Raw genomic sequence first — 24485 nt, forward strand, 5'->3', positions numbered from 1 at the left:
TTAAAGATATCAAGTTCAAAATGTGTAAGACGTAGTTTGTTTTTTTTAGAACTAGAGCTCAGTAGAGAAACTGAGGCTGGATATACATGCCTCAAAATAAATTGCATACGAGATGGTTATGATCTGATTATTGTTAGAAAGAAAAAAAAGCACATATTAGAGCCCAACTGACTTTATTGTAAGTGATGCAGGTTACAAAAGCTGGGTTCTACAGACATACACAGTTTAATCCAAGGCCTTGAGTTCTAAGATCTTTCACATTTTATAAGAGTAGGAAATGACTCAACAAGAGTTTTGAAACGGGTCAGGATTTCTGAATGTGTATGTTAGGAGCAGGGATTCTTTAGAGAGTTTATGGAATAGATTTCAGGAAATAGATTCCAGTAATATGAGTTATGACCAGGGCATTCCCCTTTTCTCCTTCCCTTCTCAGGTGATTCAGTTGTGAAACTACAGGACTAAGAGCCTGGTTTCCCCATGTCACAACCACAAGAGTGTATGGAAAGGTAAGGGAAGATGTACAGGTACTTTTCATCATGACAGAGGCTTTTAATACCATTCCTATTACATCTTATTTTAATCACACAGTTATAGCTTATCAAACTGTTATAGAGGAAATCTTATAATTGATTAAAAACTACTCAATTAAATTTCTTCTTACATTATAGAACCATTATGATGCAATCATTTTGAAGAGCAATCTGATACTATGCTCCAAGAGTTATTAAAAAAATACCTTTTGACCCAGCAATACCACTGTTAGGCTTATGATGATCAAGCAAAATGCCAAAGAAACTGTATGTTCTAAAATATTAATAGCTGCTCTCTTTGTGGTTGCAAAGAACTAGAAATTGAGAAGATGCCTGTCAATTGGGGAATGGCTAAACAAGTTGTGGTATATGATTACGATGGGTTACTATTGAATCATAAGAAATGACAAACAGGGTAATTTTGGAAAAAACATGGAAAGACCTACATAAAATTATGAAGAATAAAATGAGCAGAACCAAGAGAACATTATACCGTAACAGAAACATGTATGAAGAATGATTTCTGTATGCCTACAGAGAAAGAACAGATACTTGGATATAAATAAAACTTAATTTTATGTATACTTTTTGCCAAATGATGCTTTCTCAGATGGGGGAAGGGGAGAGAGGGAGTTAACTGGGTATTTAGCTGTAATAAACAAGTAAATTAATTAATTTTAAAAAGGCATGGTAGGTTACTCTTGAAGTTTCACACTTGACTCATCTGAACTTTCTTTATCCAATCACACCAAAGAAACCTCTTCATTATGGAAGTTCATTTCACCCCTGAACTTCACACATAGAAGTATACTCTATTCCTGTGGATTCTCCCTCTGATTGTCTGGTTTTATCCAGAATTTCCATTTCAAGGAGGTCAGTAATGTCGTCATTCCATTCTAGGTGTTTTACTGATTTCTAGACTTTCTCAACTATGTCCCAACACATTCGGTACTTTCATTTCTTCTTACCAAATCTCTCCCCTTCCCAAACCTTCCTCCTTCTTTTATTTGTTGTCCTCCTTCATTAGGCCGCAATCTCATCGAAGGTAGGAATACTGTTTTTTCTTGCATATTTATGTAAAGAATCCAGAATGAAGCTTTGGAGATGGTTAATGTTACTGGGTATTTTTGAGGATAAAATTCAGTAAAGGACATGGAAAAGGACTAGTCAAACTAATAGGACAACCAAATACAGCAATGTCATGTAAAATCCAGAGAAAAGAGATATAATCAGGAAGAGAAGCTGATGAATAGTGTCATATGGTGCAGAGAAATCCAGAAGGATAAAACTGAGAAAAGGGACATTCAAATTGGCAAGTAAGGAATTATCAGTAACTAAGGATAGAACAGTTTCCATTGAATGATAAGTTTCTAAGCCAGCTGCCAACATTTTAGAAAAGTGAGAAGAGGGGAAGTGAAAGGACACAGCATAGAGACTTTTTCAAGGATTTTAACTATGAGGAAAAGGAGAGAGACTGATTGATATGTAGTGGGTGTGTAAGATATATTGAGGATTTTTTAAGCCTCAATGGAGGAGATGGATGGATTTGTGTAAGAAGCAGAGAAAGAACCTGTAATCAGGGAGAGACTGAAGATTAGAGAGAGAATAAACAAGGATAGTGGGAACAATATGTAAGAAGAATTGAGAGGAGATAGTATCGAGTTAAATATAGAGGGGTTGGCTTTGGCATAAAAATAGGCTACCTATTTATAAAAGACAAGCTAAAAAGAAGACAGTAAGGGTTAATATCAGAGAGATGTAAGGAAAGGAGAGAAAGGAAGGAATGGCTTGGTGAATGGCCTCAGACTTTTTTTTTTTTTGGTGAATTATGAAGCAAGGTCTTCAGGTGAGGTGGAAGGAAGATTGGCATAGGAGATGAGGACAGGTGAGAAGGTTTAGAACAGCTGCTATGTGGAATAATAGTCAGAATCACTTAGGGCAGGGGTCGGCAACATATGGCTCTTGAGCCATGTCTGGCTCTTTTGAGGGTCAGATATGGCTCTTTCTGCAGGAGCCATAAAGTCAATTTTTTTTCAGGCGCTGTTACAGGAGCTCACACTGTGAGCACTGTATGGCTCTCTTGAAATTACATTTTAAAAAATGTGGTGTTTATGGCTCTCACGGCCAAAAAGGTTGCCGACCCCTGAGTTAGGGAGTAGAAACCTCTTCTTGTTGCAGTGAGGGTCCAACTGAGATTAGACAACATAAATTTGTAGTGGATCCAATCAGCATTGTTTTGTGATTTCCTCTAGGTTGGCTTAGGAGCAAATAAAAAGGAGCAAAGGATTCCAGGTTGGAGTTTAGAAAAGTGTATGTGGTGACAGGATGTAGGGTTAAGGAATCTAAGAGAGTGTAGAGTTGAACTGGTTCATCAGATTAGAAGAGAGTAGTTAGATTAGGGGTATTGAAGATTCGAGAGACTGTAGATCACTGTAACGACAGAAAAGAGTTAAGGGTTGCAAGGAAGAGGGAAAGAAGGCATGATAAAAGTTTATGATTAAATCAAAGAACTGTCAAGTTCATGAAAATGAAAGTGGAACATTTATAAGTGATGACAGGATTAAGAGTCTGATCATTTCGGTGTTCAGTCTCAGATTTACTAAGGCAAAAGGAAGGAGTTTTATTTTTTCTTTGTTAATATTTAAGAAATAAGGAATTTGCATATCCATACGTATTATAACATTTTAAAAAAATAAGGTATCAACAACAAAAATAGAAATAAGAAGTTATAGATAGTAAAAATGTTTGTAAACCAGTAAATATTTGCTTTGGACCAGCACTATTATATGAATTAGTGGATATAAAACACTGGCCTAAATTGAAATTTTTAATTGAAATTTTTAAAAACTGAATGATTCAAATAATATAACAAGTTCCATAGATATTTTAAGAATAAAAAGTAACTAAAAACAATAACAATATGTATGCCTTAAAATCTGAGGATACACTTGAGACAACATATGATTTGTATGCCACTTTCTCAAACTGCACAAATGTAAATAAAGCAACCTCCTAATTTATGCGTGCTGGAATGGAACTGAAATTAAATCCTGATATCCAGATGAAACAGGTATTGGGAGAAAGAAATTTACAGTAAAAGCTCCCTTCTGTTAATGGACCATTCATTTATGTGAACACTTTTCCACAGGGTAACTGGACATAAATTATGTATTTGACACCTAGTAATAGATGATCATTTCTGACATAATGAAGTTATAATGGAAGAAGTTTGCCCATTGTTTGGATATTAAGTGATCATTTATTGTCCCGGCACCAGGTGTGATGGTGATAGGCCATACAAATCACTGTGAATAAATGCCAAAAGTGGGTTCCTTTACTGATAAAGCACTGCACATGTTTATTAATTTAGCAGCTTGTCTTGGGTCTCCCCCATCTGCTCATTTAAAGCAGATAATCTTCCTATAAATATTTCAAAAGTTAAATGTGGGGCCAAAAATATTAGTCCTGTAAGGAGGGCTGAGGAGGAAGAAGGCTTGGGTTTTAAATACAAAATAACATTCTTCTTTCACTCTAGATTAGTTTACCAGGACTGGGGGCAGGGAGATGATTGTTAATAGGACATTCACTTCAGATTAGTGCTGCTCCAGTGTAGGTCATCCTAAATGATTCCAGTCTCCAGCTGTCGCCTGTGCCAGGTGGGAAAATGGCAAGTTCCAGCCCTGTCACAGTACACAATTCCATAATGTGCAAAACGAAGCACTCAAGACAATCTCCAGAGTAGGAATTCACAGCCATTTCCAAGTTCAGCACATAATTGTTTAACTAAGAAACACCTATAAATCACAATGTTTAATTTCTGCAGCTTTTTTGTTTCCTTTATCTGGGGAGGGGCGAGAGGGAGATTTGTCATTTTTCCACCACACACAGTTCTCTCAGGATTTACTAACAGGAGTTCACTGTCTCTAAAACATCAACATCACTTTTTAAGCAATAGAAAAAAAAAGCAGCAGCTGCAGCAAATACGAATGTTTCCCTCCCCCCTTAAAATTTGAATGTAAGAACACAAGGCTTTGATATTTTCCATCTGGACACATGGTTTTATGTGCCTGAGTTATAGATACAGATCTGGGTTCTCTCAGGAGAATGGTCTTAACTAACAGGGCCCTCTGCCCTAAGATGCCATTATCAAATGACACGTACATTTGAAAGGAAGGAGTACAAGAATTCAGAATAAAGAAACAAAGAGAAATGTACATACACAGCATGAAATGGTTGCAGGTAGACTGAATTAGAGATTGGACTTTATTTATTAGAATCTAACCAGAGGAAGGCAGGGGTACATCCAGGCTCTTGGAGAGTTCTTGATCAATCTCAATCTCATATAAATTCACTTGCTATGTTTTTGCTAAGTAAATTTTATCCTGGAATAACTCCATAATGACCCAGGGACCAATTCAATTACCTAAAAATTAAATATCCTACAAATCTCCTTCAAATTAATTTTATGCATCTTCAACAGACTGAAAGAAGGAAATTAGACACTGCCTCTCTGTATTTTTAGTATACATATTTTGAAACTATTCCATAGCTGATGTAGACTTCCAATATTAAATTGAACGTGTCATTTCTCCTTGGTAATACATAGCACCCTAGTTCAGGAAGATCCCTTGTAATTTTAGCCTTGTTCAGATTTTATGTGGCCTTTGGCAAATATTAACAACTCTTGGCATCTTGTCAAAGTTACAATAATATTAATACATATAATAATTTGCATAACAATAAAGATAATAATTTGTTGGTAACAAGAAAGATAAGGAAAAGCTTTCTTGAAAGGTAACTGATCACATAAAAAGTGTAGACCAGATCCTGAGTTTCATTCACCATCCACTATTCTTAATACATTTCTTTTTTTCTTTTCCCCCTCATTGTCATTTGTTTCCAATCGATTACAGAAAACTTTAACCAACTGGAGATTCACTTCGATACTGTGGGTGGCTTGATTGATGGGTACATTAAGTATGTTTGGGGGAACTGCAGCTTAGGAAACTAGTAATTTTTATACCTTGAGAAATCCAAAATTGTGTTCCTCTCAGCTGTCAAACTGATCTTCCTGAAGTGCAGGCATGTCTATGTCACTTTTCTATTCAATAAACTACAGTGGCTCCCTATTACTTCCAGGATGAAATACAAAATTCTCTTTTTGACTTTTAAAACTTTGACCATTTGATCCCTTTTTACTTTTCCAACCTTTGCATACCTAACTCTCCTCCAAATACTATATGATGCCATGACTCTGGCCTCCTTGCTGACATGTCAACTCCTCTGGGAATAGGCAATAACTTTCTCACTTCATTTCTGCTTCTAGCTTCTCTGGATTCCTTCATGTCCCAGACAAAGTCCTAACTTCTTCAAGAAGCCCATTGCTGATACCCCTGAAGGCTCGTGTCTTCTCTGAGACTATCTTCAATTTATTCTTTTTGTAGTTATTTGTATATAGTTTTGCTTTGTTTGTACATATTAATTTGCATGCTGTAACTCCCACTAGATGGTGAACTCTGGGAGTTGAGACTGTTTTTTCCTTTTGATTCTCCAGGGGTTAGCACAGTTCCTGGCTAAACAAATGTTAGTTGCCTAAAAGACTGCCTGCCCAGGGCAAGAAGTCATTCATTTGGAGTGCTGGAAAGCCCACAGGCAGAGACTCTGGCTAGGAGATACTAGAAGAGAAATGCTAGGAGAAAAAGCAGGATAGAAGAGGGCTGAGAAATGGCTAAATTCTATTTTGCCCAGAGGTAGAAGAAAAGAACTACTCTCTAGTACTTTCCTATTTGAACCTATTCCCCTTGCCAACTAGGCCCTAAAGACATTTATTTCCAGAGGTTATCAGTACCTCCCTGGAAATTTTAGTAGCTCTGGCAAAAGAACTACTTAACCTTCCCTAGTTATGGTTCCTTGTTTGTAGTTTTATCATCTGAACTGAAAATTGTTTTCAATTATTACCAAGATGGCATGCATAATTTATATTTATTCCATCTAAATTTCCTTTAATTTACATGAAAAAAAGAGTTTGTATAATAAATAAACCAAATTCATCTTTACATACCTGGATGTAGGATTCCTTAAGTACAATTAGTTTATAACTAACATTCAAATAATTGATATCTTATCAAATATTCTAATTACTGAGCACACAGTATGCTGTGACTTAATAAAATACAGCATGTTTTCTTACCTCCATGGAATTTTTGCTCATTGCTAATAGAAAGGAAGCCAAGTTTCAGATATATTGAAAACAAAGGAAATTATTTTTAAAAAGGAAAAAAAAAACGGTCTGGCCCAGAAATTTTGTAGCATGCCATCCAGTAAGTCTTCGAGGTAGAATTGGAACCTACTTATTTCTAACACCCAAACCAGCAATCAGAACACTATAGCAAATGACCTATTTGCCACTCATCAAATCTATTAGAGAAGTGACATTAAAATAGAAAAAGAGTGGCTATGAGGTTTTGTGACAATTACAATTTCTAAAATCCTACTCTTTTGCAGTATGAAAGCAGAGTGATCTGGGGCAAGGTCTGGAGGGTGAGTTTAACACTTTTTTTTTCATGGTAGAAAGAGTGAAAAGTTTTACTAAGAAATACTTGCAAATGATAATAGAGGTTCCCGCTCTCATGTAATCATCATACACAGGGGGCATGATAACAAAACCTTTAATACAGAGCAAAACAAGATAATTGGATAACATGTTATGTTGTATAGTAAGTGATGGAGATATTAAGTAACGAAGAAAGAAATGTATCAGGATAGATAACAGGGAAATTATGTCAAGCTCTGCCAAAAGCTGGACAGGGAATAAGACATTCACGTGCACTTGATGAAAAGCATTTCCATCATGAAATCACCAAAGGTTGATCTGGTTTTCTAACATGGAAGGACAAAGAAAAAAGGAAGACTGGCGGTCATGTAGTAAAAGGACAGTCATTTCTTGGGCAGTCTAGTTATCAGCCACTACGACTGTGGAAGGCTGCAGAAGACAACAGAGCTCAGCAATCGCTGCTCTTGTTATTGGTGATATAATCTAGTCCACTGCTTCAATTTAGGGGAGAAAGATGACTATGGGGGGTTGAAAGGGTTTCGTTTTCACAATCGGGATGTTTATACTTCATCATGTGAATCAGTAAATTATTCTGCTTTATTATCTGATCATTCCTTTTAATTCTTGCGAAGGACCATATGTAGCTTTTAGGTTCTTGGAACTGAAGTGCTCGGCTTTGACACAAGCCATCTATGTCTTGTCTGGTTCCTAAGAGGGGAGAGACTTCTGCAGAGGATCTAGGAAGTGACTAAACTGTGACAGCACTGCTAGGCAGAATGACTGTTCATGAAAGTCAAACGGGTGTATTAGAGACAGAACTTGAACACTGATTTTCCTGACTTCATAGCCTTATTCTAGGTCAAGTTTACCTCTTATCTGATAGGAGGGCCATTAAGATAGCCATGCAATTATTCTCTAGGACAGGATGTGTCCTTCTAGAAATTAAGAAGTCAGACATGTTAAAAGACAACTACACAATTTACCACCACCAAAGGAACTGACAGACTCTGAATACAGAGTGAAGCATACCATTCTTCATTTTATTCTCCATGAATTTTTCTCTAGTGTAAGCAATATGTGACATGGAAATATATATTGTACAATGTCACATGTACATACTATATCATATTACCTGCCTTCTTGGGGAAAAGGGAAGGATACAAAATGGGTCTCAAAATGACAGAAAAATATTATTTAAAATTGTATTGCTATGAATTCTGGTGAAATAAAATAATAATAAAAAACCCTTACCTTTTTCCTTAGAACCAGCAGAACAGTGATAAGGGCTAGGCAATGGAGGTTAAGTGACTTGCCCAGGGTCACATAGCGAGGAAGTTTCTGAGGCCAGATTTGAACCTAGGACCTAGGACCTCCCATCTCTAGGCCTGGCTCTCAATCCACTGAACCACCCAGCTGCACCCTCAAAAATACATTTTTAAAAGATAACTATATTATGAATGACCAGATCAAATTTCCTTAGATTATCCTTAATTCTGGTGAATGGTACAATTTTTAATTGTGAAAAAATAATTTTCTCTCCCCTTCTTTTCTGCAAGAATGTGAATATTGGTATCACATATGTATATATCATATTCATCAAATAGAATGAACTGAGAATATATTATTTATTAAATAGATTATATTCCTTCTGTGCAAAAAATTTTATAGCAGCTTTCTTTGTAGTGGCAGAGAAATAGGAACTGATGGAAACTGATAAATTCATTAATTGGGGAAAGGCTGAACAGGTTGTAGTATAAGCTTGTAATGGAATACTATTGTACTATAAGGAATGACAAACAAGAGAATCATAAAAAATACCTGAAAAGACATCTAAAGAGAATAGCTAGGTGACTCAGTGGATTGAGAACTAGGCTTAGAATGGGAGGTCCTGGGGTCACATCTGATCTCAGATACTTTCTAGCTGTGTGACCCTGGGCAAGTCACTTAAGCTTCATTGTCAAGCCCTTACCTTTATTCTACACTAGGGATGGGCAAACCTACGGCCTGAGGGCCAGATGTGGCCCCCTGAAATGTTACACAGGACATTATTCCTAATCTGAAGAATACAATGAGTAGGATACAATACAACGAAACTTCAAAAGAGTTGCCTTAGAAACAGACTAACAGATGAGCATTTCCTTTCCTTAGGTCCCCTCTTTAAAAAGTTTGCCCATCACTGCTCTACACTGTAACAATACACAGGATTGCTTCTAAGAAAGAAGATGAGAATTTAAAAAATAAAAAAGACTTATATGAAGTGATGTAAAGTGAACTGAGCAGAAAGAAAAGAATGTTGTTCATAGAAACAGCAGTAATGTACAATGGTTAATTGTGAATGGATGAACTGTTATCAGCAATGCAATGATCTAGGACAATTCCAAGGGACTCATGAAGAAAAAAGCCATCCACTCCAGTAGAAGGAATTGATGGACTCTGAACACAGACTGGAACATACCATTCCTCATTTAATTTCCTCTATGAATTATTCTCTAGTGTAAGCGATACATGACTTCTTTCACAACACAATGAGCATGGAAATATGTGATTAAGCGAGCTGGTTGGGAGTGGTTCGCTCCATTTAAAAATATGAGTGAGGATGATCTATATAATAGTTTCCCACATTCAAATAACCTAAAACCAAGAAAAACTGAAACTGCCTGCATGAGAGAAATAGGCTCAAAAAACAGTGAGGACATATAATTTATTCATAATCATTCAGGTCCAGTGAGTTCTCATTTTATTTAATTTCAAATGGTTTACCTTAGATAAATATGATTATTTGCAACTGCTTCTGATTTTTCATTTTAAATCTTTGTTCTTCCTATTTTGAATGTAGTTTCAAGTCAGCAGGATCTGCTTGTATGGAACTTCATAAATATTTTCCATATGTGGATATGCTTAGTACAGTTCAGTTCATAAATAGAATTTTAATTCCGGGAGTGACCAAAGTGCTTGTAAAGTGAACTAATTTTGTATCATATTGTTAGAGAACTATTAGTGTGAAATTTACAATTTAACTCAAAATTTCAAATTTTATCATTGATAAATCAAAGGAGAAATTAATAAGGCAGATGACAGGGGATTATACTTTCCTTGTATGAGTGTGGAGGGTTATCATTGTAAATAAGGAATACGAACTTTTGACAGAAATACAATATCAAAGGTATCACTGAAAGTTGATGAGATAAATCTCATGACTGGAATATAGAAATGGTGAGGTATTCCTTTTCCAAAAGAAATATCTAATAGATATTAAATATATAATAGAAAGGGTTGCATTCCATGCCAACAGCTTATATGTTAATATAGGGAAAACCATAAGGCTGAAGATGGAAACATGGTATAGTACAAATGGATGATACTTAAAAAAGCCAGAGAGCAACTGTGTTCTGGTGATCTTAGGCATGTCTTACTCTTATACTAAACAATGGCTCAGAGCCTTTCAAAATACTGCATTTGGACCTTTGGCTGTGCACTACTGCATGACAATCAGTGTAGGAATGAGTCTACAGCTCTGTCATTCTGAACCCAGAGCAGAATCATAGGTTTGTCCTGCAGATCTAGGATATAGTGTATGGACTAATCAATTAATCAACATTTATTAAGCACCTACTATGTGCCAGGCACTACTTTAAAAAAAGAAGTAAAAGGCAATTTCTGATTTCAAGAAGTTCACAGTCTAATTGAGAAGGAAGCAGGGACAATACACAAACATATGGAAGCAAGCTATATATCGAATAAAAAAAGAAATAATTAACAGAAGAAAAGTGGTAGAATTAAGAGGGGTTTGGGAAGGCTTGGTGTAGAAGATGATATTTTATGCTGCAGTTCTGTCTCTCTGAATCTGTGGAGCTTTCTACATGATGGGAGGTAGAGCCCACTAGCTCGGAACTATTGGGATTCCAAAAAGGGGTAAGCTGGTAGCCAGGTCATCTAGATCAGAACTTGAAGTCTGGAACCTACAAAGTTTAGTCTATTGGGTGGGGGCTGGGTGCAAGGTCATGTTCAGACCAAGTCCTAAGTCAGATCGCTTAAGGCCCTGAAAAAATGCAGCTCATTGGACTAAACTGTCTCTAAGATTTTGGAAGAACACAGTGCTTGTTGCCCAGAGAAAGAAGAGACAGAAATAGTACAGGTCTGGACTAAATAAAGACCCATCATTTCCTGTAGAAGTGTTGGAGCCTGGCACCTTCAGAATCTCTATTCAGGAAGTAAAGCTTGGAAAATGTATAAACAAAGAAATGATCATTATGGAGCCAGAGATGCCCAAAACACAAACCTGGAAGAATATAGTAACTTCACAATAACTGCAAGGAAAGTTTTGGGCAAAATCACAGCTTGGCTACAAAGTCAACTCTATTTTCTGAAGCAAAAAATCCTAAAAATTCGATAATAAATGAGACAAGAAATCAAGAGAAAGAAAACTGAATGAAGAATTAACAACTTATTACAAGAGATTCAAAACCATACCCAATAGCATTTCTGAAAATAAGAATTGACATGAAATATTAAAACAAAATCAAAATACAAGAAAAAATAGAACATATAAAGCATCTTATATTAAATGGTAGAGGAACCAACAGTGAGTGGTGGTGATATGGATATTCTGGATTAGTTCTATTAAGAAATAACTGATATATAAAATGAAAGTGAAAGTAAGATTCAGTGGGAGAAAGTGATGATGCTATTTCATCTTGTAGTAGTGAAAGCAAGGGATGAGAGGCATTGTTGTCATTTAGTCGTTTTCATTTGTGTCCAACTCTTCCTAACCTTGTTTGAGGTTTTCTCGGCAGAGATACTGGAATAGTTTGTTTTTTCCTTCTCCAGATCACTTTTTAAATGAGGAAACTGAGGCAAACAGGTTAATTGATGTGCTTGGAGACACACAACTAGCAAGCATATGAAGCCTCATTTGAACTCAGGAAGTCGAGTCTTACTGACTCCAGGGCTGGCATTCAATACACTGCATCACGTGGCTACCCGTATGTCAGGCATGGTGGGGAGTATATCCCAGGCTTTAAAATTAAACAATGAAAAATCTGAGAGAAATGGTAGGCAAGATGTCATGACTGAGAACATATACAGGGAAGTCATGTTAAAATGGATAAGAGTTATTCAACAAATGTAGTTCAAACAATAAAATCCAAAATGATTCCCATGGGGTAGAAAAGCTAGAGGCATATAAAGAAATCGAAACATCAGAATTTATATTAAATGGCATTATTAACCTTAGTTTCAGATTACTGGTGCTGAAATAAATGTCTCTCCTCCAGTAGAAAGATGATAAGACTGCTCGTGCATAAACTGTCAAATTTAGTTATTTACATGATTTGTATTGATTATTTTTATTTGATATGATTTTCCTGTTGTGGGAATGGGAGTGTTATATGAAAAACTGGCATAAAATCCCCTAAAGTATTAATAAAGCCTTTTTGTAAAATAAGAAACTTGCCCTTGATTGTTCATTGGTTAATCACCTTTTGCTTAACTGATATAATAACAATCTTTTTCATGAGTTCTGACTGTGGGCTACAGAATGATAAAGGAGGAAGGCATCTGATGGTGTATTTTCCTTCTACTCCATCTGAGGCTGACAACCAGGAGGGCATTCCAGCTTCCATCATCGTATTCTTCCTCCCTTACTAGTGGAATAGCAGCAGTTATAATCCTAAAAAGAAATACCCTAGAAATACCTCTTTAGCACAAAATGAAGGAGAAAGAGACCTAGGAATGGTCCTCTCTGAAAAGTAAATGTATTTAAATTATTTAAAGGATAATTATAGAATCACATGGGCTATATGAGTTGTATTTTGACATTTGACAGAGAAAATTGGGAGAAATGTCTCAAAACTTATAGAATTTATCTGCAGATGAAAATATATAAGCAATCTCATTAAATTAACTGTAAAAGAGTAACAAGATTATACAACTAATGGAAGATTTAAAAATAATACTTCAAAGATGAAGCTAATTTAAAGAAAAATTTCTTGATTAATGAGAGTTGCAGAAAGAAAAATTACCCTAATGGTGAATGCTGATTCAGGACCTTATTTTTATTAAGTGGTTTATAGTGAGGGCTGTGACTATTTTTCTATTTATAGTGGCAGTTCTGGTTAATTACCTTGTAATGTATTGTGACATTAATGCACTAGTAAACTACTAGAATTTACACCCTTATCCAGTAATAAAATCTTTAAATTGAAGAATGCATATAAAGGCATCACAAGCATAAATTACTGAACCAAAAGGCATACATAATAGCATTAAATTGTTTTAAGGACAGCATCCCACAATTTTACTCATCAAGTAGTTTTAAGTGAAATTATTTCTAAGTGTATATATATATATCTACAAATTACAGAGAAAATGTCAACCTACCTGGTTGGGTATAAGAAATTTTCCCTTGAGGAATTTCTTATAATAAAGAAAGTACACTTCCATTCTCTACCTCAACCTTATGTATCTGTGACTAACATATATATATAACACATATATTCACTGTTGGATGGAATTCACAAAAACACTTACTTATGGAATGGCACTAATATGTATATGTAAATTGAGAGAATCAAACCTTCAATTGTTGAAGATAATATTTTTTTTGTTAAAATTGATTTTTATAATTCACTTCTATTTAATAACCATATATAGTTGTGTAGTACATTATTCTACACCAAGTGTTAAAAACAGAGACTTTCTACAAATTAAGGTGGGGGAATAGGAAATCAAATGCTTCTACCTCATAGATACATTTCCCCATACACATTTTGGAAAGGTTAGGCAAGAAAGAACATATTTCCACCCTTAAGAACTTTAGGAATGGGTTCATAAGCCTCTTCAAAATGAAAAGAATTCAGTTATCCAAGGAAAGAAACTATTATTAAAAAGTGAAGACTTATTAAACTATAAGTATTAGTTTTATAACAACTAGTAAATTGTCTTTAAATTGTGTGCAAATTCAATTCCAGGATTTTCATCATAGGACATGCCCAAATTGATTCCTCAAATTTTCCCTGATCTCTCCCTTTCCCTTAAACAGATGTCCCTCAGATATGGACTATTTCGAAGGGTCCTAGGAAAAGTGAATAGTAATTGTTATGCCTCTCCTCTACATTTTGCCATGGTTTCCAGGGATGTTAATACTTTTACTGTGTATGTTAAGTGGTAATCCATAAAATTTTTATATTTGCCCTGAGAAAAGGCTTATTTTTTGATAATTCTATAAATATGTACCATAACGGGTTTATTTGCTGTTTACTGACTTGAAAATATTTTGTTTTGCTACTGAAAATCAGGCAAATAAAGCGTTCCTTAGGAATCCTTTGAAGTCTATACAATACAAAAAGAAATTATAAAAATAACTTTCTGCCATATTAAAATGTATATAGATTCATATAAGTCTACATGCATAAAGGAAAAGATAATCATTTCTTTAGGCTTCAGAAAAATCAATGGTACCATCATAGAAAAAGGGAGAAAATGAGCATACTATTACAGAGTATTATATTAGCCTGAATCTGTGAATTCATTGGAGAAGAAAATTCTGAAGGTGGATTACAATACAGACTGGCAACTGGACATTTAAAAAACAAACAAAAAACATATCAATCAACAACCATTTACTAAGTATCTATTAGGTTCCATATATTGTGCTATGCAATGGATATACCAAATACAAGTGAAAATCATCAGATTGTAGATCTAAGAGCTACAAGTCATCACAGAAGACATTTAGTCCAACTCTCTCATTTTGCAAATAAGGAGGAAACTGAGAAGCACTGACATTGAGTCCCACAAGTACTGATCTATATATGTGTGTACTTTTCAACTATATCTCACTAACATTATGTAATAATGTTAATAATACCTAATAGCTATCATATATTGTATATAATATGTAACATTTAATAGTATATGTAATAACTACACAACACTAACATTATTTGGTAATGCTAGTAATTATGAATAATAGCTATTATTTATAAAGCATTTTAAGGTTTGCAAGGGTGTTTACTTATATTATCTCATTTGATCTCTACGAAAAGGCGAACATTCTAATCTGCATCCATCAGTAAAGGGAGTATCCACATGCCTGAAATCATATATCCTTAAATCATTGCACCATTATATATATTATGTAAATATTATATATGATGCATGTTGTTAGAAGGAAAGAGGAGAAATGGATTCTCAAAAACTAAGTCAGCAAATTCTAAATTTCAAAATATTAAATTCTATTCAATTGGAATGATTTTCACGTATGGGTCCAGTGATAGCCTATCATTTAGTTTGAAACTGCATAACACTATTGGTTGGCAACCAGTAATTGTCACCAAAGAGAGGACTTGTATCATTAAAATATATTATACTGCTTCAAGGATCCATGATTCCAACCATGTATATACATCTTCTACTTTTTGATGAAGATTCCTACTCCACTATAATTGTTTTTGTGAAGCTCAGGTGAGATGAGCTAGCAAAAATATTTTCAATACTTAAATAATATAAAATTATTAGTTATGATTATGATGATGATGATGATATTATGTTAGGTAGAGTAATACATTTGGGAGGATGGGCTGAACTGAAGTCCAGAGAGATTAATTTATTTCTCTAAGGTTATAAACCCAGAGGAATAACTAATTCTGTATTTGAACCCAAGTCTATTCTCTTTTCACAATATTAAAAATACTAATCAATACTAATAAATACATAAAAACTGTTATAGAGATGAATTTCTATGAAATTAACATACCAAGCTTGAATTCATCTCAGTATAATTTGGGGAAGGATAACAACATCTTGAAATATATAAGTTAATAACCAGGGTGCTTAGAGAGAAGAAGATTAGTGGAATAAAATATGGCATTGGTTTGAGGCAAATTTGAACAAGAGTTAGGAATGTTTACAATGGAGAGAGTAAAAAAGGAGAAAAGGTATGAACATGCATCCCTTCACTACTACCCTGGTGCTGTTCTAAGGAACAGAGAATTCTCTAAGGCTTATCCTATTTCCTTTTTTCTTTTATTCTGCACATATTAAGACCTGTCTATCTCTTTATCTTCTTGTGCAGAGGTAACACAGTATTGTACCCTACAAACTGACTGGCTCTGTTTCACATCCTTCCATCCTTGAGCAATTATTGTCTTTTTCTATACTCGATTATACCCTTGGCAACTACGGTAATCTTGCCTAAATTATACTGAGATCATATCAAAGGACAGGAAACCCATTGAAGCCACAGATGGGAGCAAATAACTTTACAGATCCAGCAACAATAATACTTTTACCAAAAAAGAAAACAAAAAAAGAAAGAATGAATAGTTACATCAGATACCACTTAGGTATCAACACGATATTTAAAGAGTGCCAAACTTTATTATAACCATTTTATCCTGTAAAATATCTCAACATAATTACTGTATATAAATACTCTAACAAAGAGATATCATTATCTAGACTGACAGAAATATATAAATGCATTTTTTATTTTAAAAATTCCTCTATTTAATGGAATTCATTCTTTTTATATCAGAAATCTGTTAATAATAAGGCCTACCAGCTTGAACATAAAAAATCATAAACAAAAGAAAATAAGGTATATGTTTAAGTATAATTCTAGTAAGAATTAATTAATTAAAATTACTAAGTACCTACTAGAAAAAGGGAGGCATCCTAAAGCTCATCGTTAATTAGGGGAGACAAGACATAAATGAAAGAAAAGGTTTAGGGTCAGGGCAGATGAAAAGATTGAGATGAATAAGATAATAGTGTCCAGGAACCATAGGCCATAAAGGCAGTGGCAGAATGAATTCTGGAACAGTCTAAGTTGAGGTAGAGGAGAGAGAAGTCAACTACTTTACCTCATACTGATGGATTTTGAGATGGTCTAAGACTATTCAGGACTGGCAAACAAAAAATTGTGATTAAATTTGTTTTTTACTCTCCTCTACCCTTTCTTCAGCCTTCCTCTAACTCCTTGGGCTCATATTCCCTCCACATACATCTTTCATTTAATACAGTTTGTTCCTAAGATAGGTGTTGCTTCTAACTACTCGAATTCTGATTCCTGTTGATGTGATCTCTTGTAGTGACCACTTCCAAAAAAAAGTGTGTGTGTGTGTGTGTGTGTGTGTGTGTGTGTGTGTGTGTGTGTGTGTCTTTTTTAATCAATAAGGCATTCATGATTAGAAGGAATAAATCTCTGATGATGGCATCAGTTTTTGAGATGTGTTAATAAAGTAACAAGTCATCTTCAAAAATATACTTTAAATAATACATCTAAATTAAGATAAAGACTTCAGAGGTCAGACATACATCCAAAATAATGTGGTCCTTCAAAGTAGTCCCCTTTGAAAAGAGAGTTTACTCATCCCAAAGAGGTTAGGAAAACTGTTTTAAAATATGCTGTAAACACAAATCACATTCATTTCATTTTGCTACATAATTCCAAAGGATAAATTGTATGCCATTTCAATTTAGCCATCTTATTTTATAGACTCACAGACTTAGAAATCATTTAATCCAATACTTTCATTTTAAAGATTAGAAAATGTGTCTAAATAGAAGAAACTTGCTGAAGGTCACAATGGAAATCAAGAGCAGAAGAGATGATGGAATTAAGGTCTCCTAACATTGTGTTCTGTTTATTTCACCATGCCATGCTACTTCTGGAAATTAGGAGACCTTAATTCTTACCCCAAATCCATCACTTGAAATAATTTTAATTGTAACATATTCTAAGATTTAAGAAAGGTTTCATATAGATATGTTTCTAATAGCCCCAGGCTTAGGCTCACATTTTTTGGTCTCAAGGTGTTCTTCATTCAGTCAGGCACACCCTAGATTGTCCTATCCTGGAGCTCCACCCTTAGTTTTAGGTAAAACAATCTGGGGTGGGGGGACTCCTCCTGAGAACTATGTCCTCACCCCAAACTGTGGATTATGCCCTCATCCCTAGCCCAGATTGGGATTCCTGGTTTCATTCTGGGCCCATGTGGATTGGTCTCCTTTACTACAGATTTCCTTGGGTTGGGATTCTGAATTTCTCCTCAGGTTTGCAAATTCAACGGGTATTAGTTGGCTTGGACCTCTTTTTGCCCAGCAGGATCTCAGGGTCTGACTTAGCTTTGACTTAAGTTCGGAACCTGTGAGAGCAGACATGGGGTGTGTGGCTTGCTCTTCACTTGTTACTATGCCTCCTGCTAGCCATGCACCCCTCTCATCTCAGTTCCCCATGATATCTGCATATCTTTTGGATTTTTATTTTTTTGAAGATCGTTTCCCTCTGTCTCTGTTGATTTTTTCACTCTTATATTTGCTTTGTGGTGAATTTTTACTCTTTGTCAGAGAGGATTTTCATGGTGAAATAGTGCGCTGCTGCCCTAGTTATGCCTCCATCTTGATATGTTACTAATAAAATTAATTTTCCTCACTGTCACTCCCTGGCATGTCTGATTTATTGTCCTTTTAAGCATAAATGGAGTATAGTAGGTGTTTTCACATATTAGAAAGTCATCACATTTGACATTCCCAAGGAAGAGAATTTACCCAGTTTTCTCCATATTTTTGGTAATCTGAAGGCCAGGAACATTTAGATCTCCATAGTCTCAATCATCATATCTAGGTTTTCTCTTCAGGTCCAAAACTCCCAAAAGAAGAGTTCTGACTTCAATAGATTTGTGCTCTAGGTATGACTGGCCTATGGACAGCTCTGATGGCATCTCCATTGTATTGTGTGGTTTGAAGGAAACAGAGGGATCCCATAACAAAAATTCTCCCAAATTTGCAATGGTAGAAGAGAACTGTAGATCTAGGAAGGACTTTAACAAGCACTGCTGTGACATTGTGCAACTTGATCATATTGGATCTTCATACAGTCACAACTCTCTACCCTTTCTGTCTATAGGGTCTCATGTATTCATCTGCAGAGCTGGCCATGTGTGGCAGTCTGCATCTCCAGAAAGGACATATGGGATACTTTGGTCCCAACAGACACTTCCATCGTTAGCTCTGCATCTACGTCTACATCTGCCTTCAACTTCCCATGCACTTTGTCAGTGGAAGGGACTTTTCCAAAGAGTTGTCATCCAGTCTTTTGACTTGAGCACTTTCCAGCGATGGGGACATCTGATGCTAGACAGCTGTCATTGTTAGGAATTTTTTTCTTTAAGTCAAGCCAAAAATCTGTCTGTGCAACTTCCACCATTGGTCCTAGTTATAATAATAACTCACACTTCATCTCAATGCCTAAACTATCGCTACAGCTTGCTGGGCAGTTTCTCAGTTTCAAATATGTCCCCAACTCCAGTTCATCCTTACAGAACCATTTCTCCTAAATGATCTCCCTTCCATTTGATCTTTACAACAAAGTAAGCACAATATTTAGGCAAAGTTAAATATTATTAGTGTCCCCATTTTACAAGTGAGAAAAATGAAGTGAAAAGGTTAAGTGACTTGCCTAGGGTCATATAGATGGAGGTGTCTGAGGCTAAATTTGAACTCAGATCTTCCTGACTCCAGGCCTGAGGGTCTATCCATTGTACCACCTACCTGTCCCAAGTATCTAAGGTTATAAATGGAAAAACAGCCAACAATTTGAATTGATAGAGTAATTTTCCTCAATGGAAATTTCTTATACCTCCTAAATCATAATTTCTGATAAAAGAATCTTAAACTTTCTATACTTGGGAGAAAAGTAAAATTGTACACAGGAATTAATTTCAAACAAACAAAATAGATATGGACATTCAGATGATACTAGGAGCTCATATGAAGGTATTATGCTCCAGGGTATATCTGGAAAGTCAAAGCTTTTATTCTCTAGCTATGTTTACAAGCAAGTAAAAGAAGAAAATTGATTTTTATTAAGTAATTAAAGCAATTTCAAAAGTGTAAAAGGGTCCTCTGCATGACTCAAGTCTACAACTCTATCCCAATATCTTTGGTACTTAGAAAATTAAAACATATACAACAGCAATTTTGAAAGTCTATTTGTTATATAAAATGTTGCTTGATGCTTTCTGTGAGGCAGAAAGATGAGCTTTCTGCTCAATTTATGAGGCAATGACTCATCACTTGAGTCAAACCAAGCATAATATACCTTTCAACTGTAGACAATATGAGAAAAGTGTGCATGTATTCATAATATTTTATACATTGCATAACCTTCATAAAATCAACTATTCTAGCACATCAGCTTTTATTTCTCATGCTTTAATATAAATGTATACATATATAAATGTATATTTTATGCATAAAATACATTAAATGCTTGCATAAAATACTTTAAAAATGTCATTTTTGAGAAATATAATTCAACAAAATTCACATTTAATTTTTTAACTCTTAAAACTAATAAATAGTTTACAACATTTGGACTATAACTCTATGTTAGTCAAATGGCAAAAGTCATCCTGATGTCAAGGGAAATCCACGAAGGCTCCTAACACATTGGGTGAACTCGCTCTAGTTAAACTTAGAACAGCACAAGAACTAGAGTTGCCCAGTATGAGCTAGTATAGAAGGATTGTTTTCTACCATGTAATAAATACCTAAATTGTTTATAAAATTATGAATTTCTTTGACTATGAGTGTGTGTGACAGTACATGAAATGTCTTATAGACTTATATATGTGTATATATTTACATAAGTATGTGTATAGAATAAATATTTATAGAATCACACACAGATATACACATACTAGTATATTTAGCATTATATGATGTTTCCTTTATGAACGACTTGCTCTTCCATCTAATCTTAGTACAGAGAAGGTATAATATAAAGTATAATATAAAGAAGCTCCATTAATGACAGAGCCACAATGTTAGAAATAGAGCATATAAATTACTAATCTATCTAAGGTTGGAGAAGCTAATTATCATGAGCTTTGTTGGCAGTGGGTATGATTTTCTTTGACTATATCAACCTTTCAAAACATGAGGTGGAGTTAAAATCTGCTATTAGTAGGCTAGTATTCACATATGTGAAATAAGAATGTTTTTGACAGTCTGAAAAACACTGATAATGAAGATTCCATGAAAACAGCCAAATGCATTTTTATATTGTCTCATGCATGCTGAATACTATGCAGATAATATAGTGGCATATAATTTAAAATATATGATGAAAAACAAAGAAATCTTAAAAGTTTAATTTCTTAATTAGTGAATCCTGTTTGAAGAGAAAACAAAATTACACAAATAGACGACTGATTTTCAGGAAGGATTATCCACAATGGGAATTTAACAAAGGTTAATCCATTGAATTAATGAAGCAGGAAGACTTTTAATTTCTCATCATACATCGCTGTTAATCTTTAGAATGTCCTTTGCAAAATAAATATGATAAAATTACAAATTATGGAAACTCACCTTTAGAAGGGGGTCTCTCCAGCTCCGAGTCCAGGTGAATGGGTGGAGCAATGTATGAAACTTGCCCATGATGTGCCTGCCCTGTGGACCCAAGAAGAAGCAACTTAATTTTCTTTGTAAAATTTATTGTTAACAATATTATTTTATTCTTTCTCCTTTTTATCTTTTATTCTACCTCCAAATGAATTTGACTATCACAGCTGTAAGAATTTTATTTTTAATAGTCATACTACTGAATGAACAGAATTCAAGGTATAATTTTGTTTTAAATTCTTTGAGACTATTCAGTGCACCCTATTCTAGAAAAAAAAGCCTGTGTTATTTTGGCTATTCAACAGCCCCCTTTTACTTACAACATTCAGTACCATTCAATTAGTAGGTAAACTATTTCATAAGTTTATCATCAAAATCAGACTGGCTAGCAAAAACAGTGGCCAGTCAGGAAGAACTGTGTTCATATTCTTTCTCTCACTAATTTGCTATGTGACTTGGAGGAAATACTTCATGGCTTTTAGTATAATAGAACTTTTAAAATGCTTAAAAATATATATCTACAGGGTATGATCTGCCTTAAAAGCACAACCAGATCAATTAGTAATCTATCAATTGACAAAAATTTATCCCTACAATGTGTCCATCCACATTATTAGGTTCTAAGATTCTGGAGAGAAAAGTGAAATCTTTCCTGCCTTTAAAGAATTTATTCAGTCATATATGAAAAAAGAAGAGAATAGTATATTTCATTCTAGGCATGGAGTACAAAAGATACAGTTGAGGGAATGGAGTCAAGTTAAGTCAAACATTTATTAAGCATTTTTGTGCTCCATATATGACTGGCACTTTGGGAAATAAGACTACAAGCAGACAGTTCCTGCCAATTTACATTCTAATGGGGATAGAAAAGGAACTTACACTCTAATGGGGAGTGTTAAGTAAAAGGAACAATATCAAGCCTGATTTGGCTGGGTTGAGTGTTTCTGAGGAGGACTATTATATGCCAGGAAAGAAGACCAGGTGATGAATAGTAATATAGTAATATAGTAAATATAGTATAGTATATAATATATAATATAATACATAAAATAAATATAAATATAAAATATAATAAATATAATATAGTAAATACAAGAGAAATAATAGGGAGTCACTAGAGGTCATTGAGTAGAATAACTTTTTTTAAATATTGTTTTATTTTTTCTTTCATTTACATGAAAAAAATTTAATCCCTTTTTTTAAAAGCTTCAAATTCTCCCTCTCCTTTCCTCCCTCTCTTCTTGCCGTCTTGCCATCAGTTCTTTCTGTGGAGGTGGATGGCATTTTTTTTATCATAAAGAATAGGAGAATAACTTCATCAGATACTTGAAATATTTTTATAACACCTGATGTGGGAAAAATAAAACTTTAAAATAAGTAGCTATGGATTCATTCTTTAGCCTTTATGCTTNCTCCCTTCCTCCCTCTCTTCTTGCCATCTTCTCTCTTTGAGACAGCAAACAATCCAATATAGATTTTACATATGTAATATTGTAAAACATTTTTCCATATTAGCATTTTGTGAAAGAGAATTCAAACAAAAGAAAAATGAAGAAATAAAGTGAAATATAATATGTTTAGTCCACTTTCACACACCATCAGTTCTTTCTGTGGAGGTGGATGGCATTTTTTTTATCATAAAGAATAGGAGAATAACTTCATCAGATACTTGAAATATTTTTATAACACCTGATGTGGGAAAAATAAAACTTTAAAATAAGGAGCTATGGATTCATTCTTTAGCCTTTATGCTTCACTATGAGTTAACTATATTTTTCATAGTCTCAACCAATGATTTCTATACCTAGAGATCTCTCTGATTTATAAACTCCCTCTATAATTAAGCAGAATTTTATTCAAGGTCATATGTATGTCAGAGAAAGGTTGTAAATGTGGGTCTTTCTACCGCTAAAACTTTCCCCTACCCATTACAACAAGATACTTCTTATTGATTCACATACACCTGTATTACTCTTTCGATAAAAAAAAAAGAATGCATTAAAGCTATTAGTATTCTGCTGATAGGTAAAGTAACAGAGTAAAAGTTCAGTAGCCTAGTTTCCAAAGCTATTAAGAAGCTAAAACTGTTCATTAGTGGGCCAAGAGGAAAGCTGAGTTGTGAGAGAAGAAAGCAGAAAAATCTGTGGTCAAAACTTGGTGATAACAACCATAATTTCCTTTTTTAATATTATGGAATAAAAGGTATATAGTAGAGATCTGTGTTGTCAAGTGCAATATTTCTGTTCCCTGTATATGAAAATGTTTGTGTATTTCTGGTATTTGTAAATCTCAGAACATCAAAAATTGAATTAAAAATAAAAGAAATGAGAAAGGCCACCAGATAATAGGAGAAAAAACAGTTAGTATATTGCGTCTAAAATTTCCATGCTGTCAGTATCGAAAACTCATATAGTTTAATTTCTAAGTCTTTTCCTAGAGTGTAAATTTTGTTTTTGTTTTTCTTTTTTCAAAGGCATTTTGGGTGGACCCAACTTTTCTTTTCATAATGAAACTAAGCCATTATAATTCACATAGTTATAGGAACAATTCATAGGGTTATTAATCTCTTTTTCTAAACAAGGAAAGTTAATGATACATAGATTATGATAACAGCTAGAGTAACCTTCCCGATTCAAGTAATATTCCGTTTGTAATAAACTCTGTTGATTCCTCATATGAGGCACATTCTAAATAATTAATATGGCTCCCTGTTGATAGTAGCTGCTGTTGCCCTAAGCATTTTTCTAGCTGGCAATGCAGACCATGGAGAGGGTAGAGTCTTCAGGGTTCCTCATAATGACATTTAAGAACATTATGCAGATACTACTCTGCTCTCAGCAATATAAGGAATACTCTACTTCCAGGGAAATGAAACATTGAAAATTGCATGCTGTTGAGTGGAGGTGGTATGTCTTTAATATTATAGAGAAAAAGTACATCAGTTTATCTGTAATTATCAGATACTTTGGTGTTTACTTGCTATGCCCTACCAT

General features: G+C 34.4%; 1 protein-coding gene across 18 annotated transcripts in view; it reads right to left on the bottom strand.

Moving 5' to 3' along the window:
* The window catches only part of ADGRL3 (adhesion G protein-coupled receptor L3), a 525728-nt gene that overhangs the window by 269031 nt on the left and 232212 nt on the right, over positions 1-24485 (bottom strand). For all 18 annotated transcript variants that reach the window (XM_044681578.1, XM_044681583.1, XM_044681575.1 and 15 more), the window contains one exon: positions 21460-21540. In XM_044681578.1, the coding sequence (XP_044537513.1) occupies positions 21460-21540 (81 nt within the window). The remainder of the gene's footprint in view (positions 1-21459; positions 21541-24485) is intronic.

This window comes from Gracilinanus agilis, chromosome 6 (genome assembly GCF_016433145.1).
Source record: "Gracilinanus agilis isolate LMUSP501 chromosome 6, AgileGrace, whole genome shotgun sequence".
In the NCBI taxonomy this organism is placed as follows: domain Eukaryota; kingdom Metazoa; phylum Chordata; class Mammalia; order Didelphimorphia; family Didelphidae; genus Gracilinanus; species Gracilinanus agilis.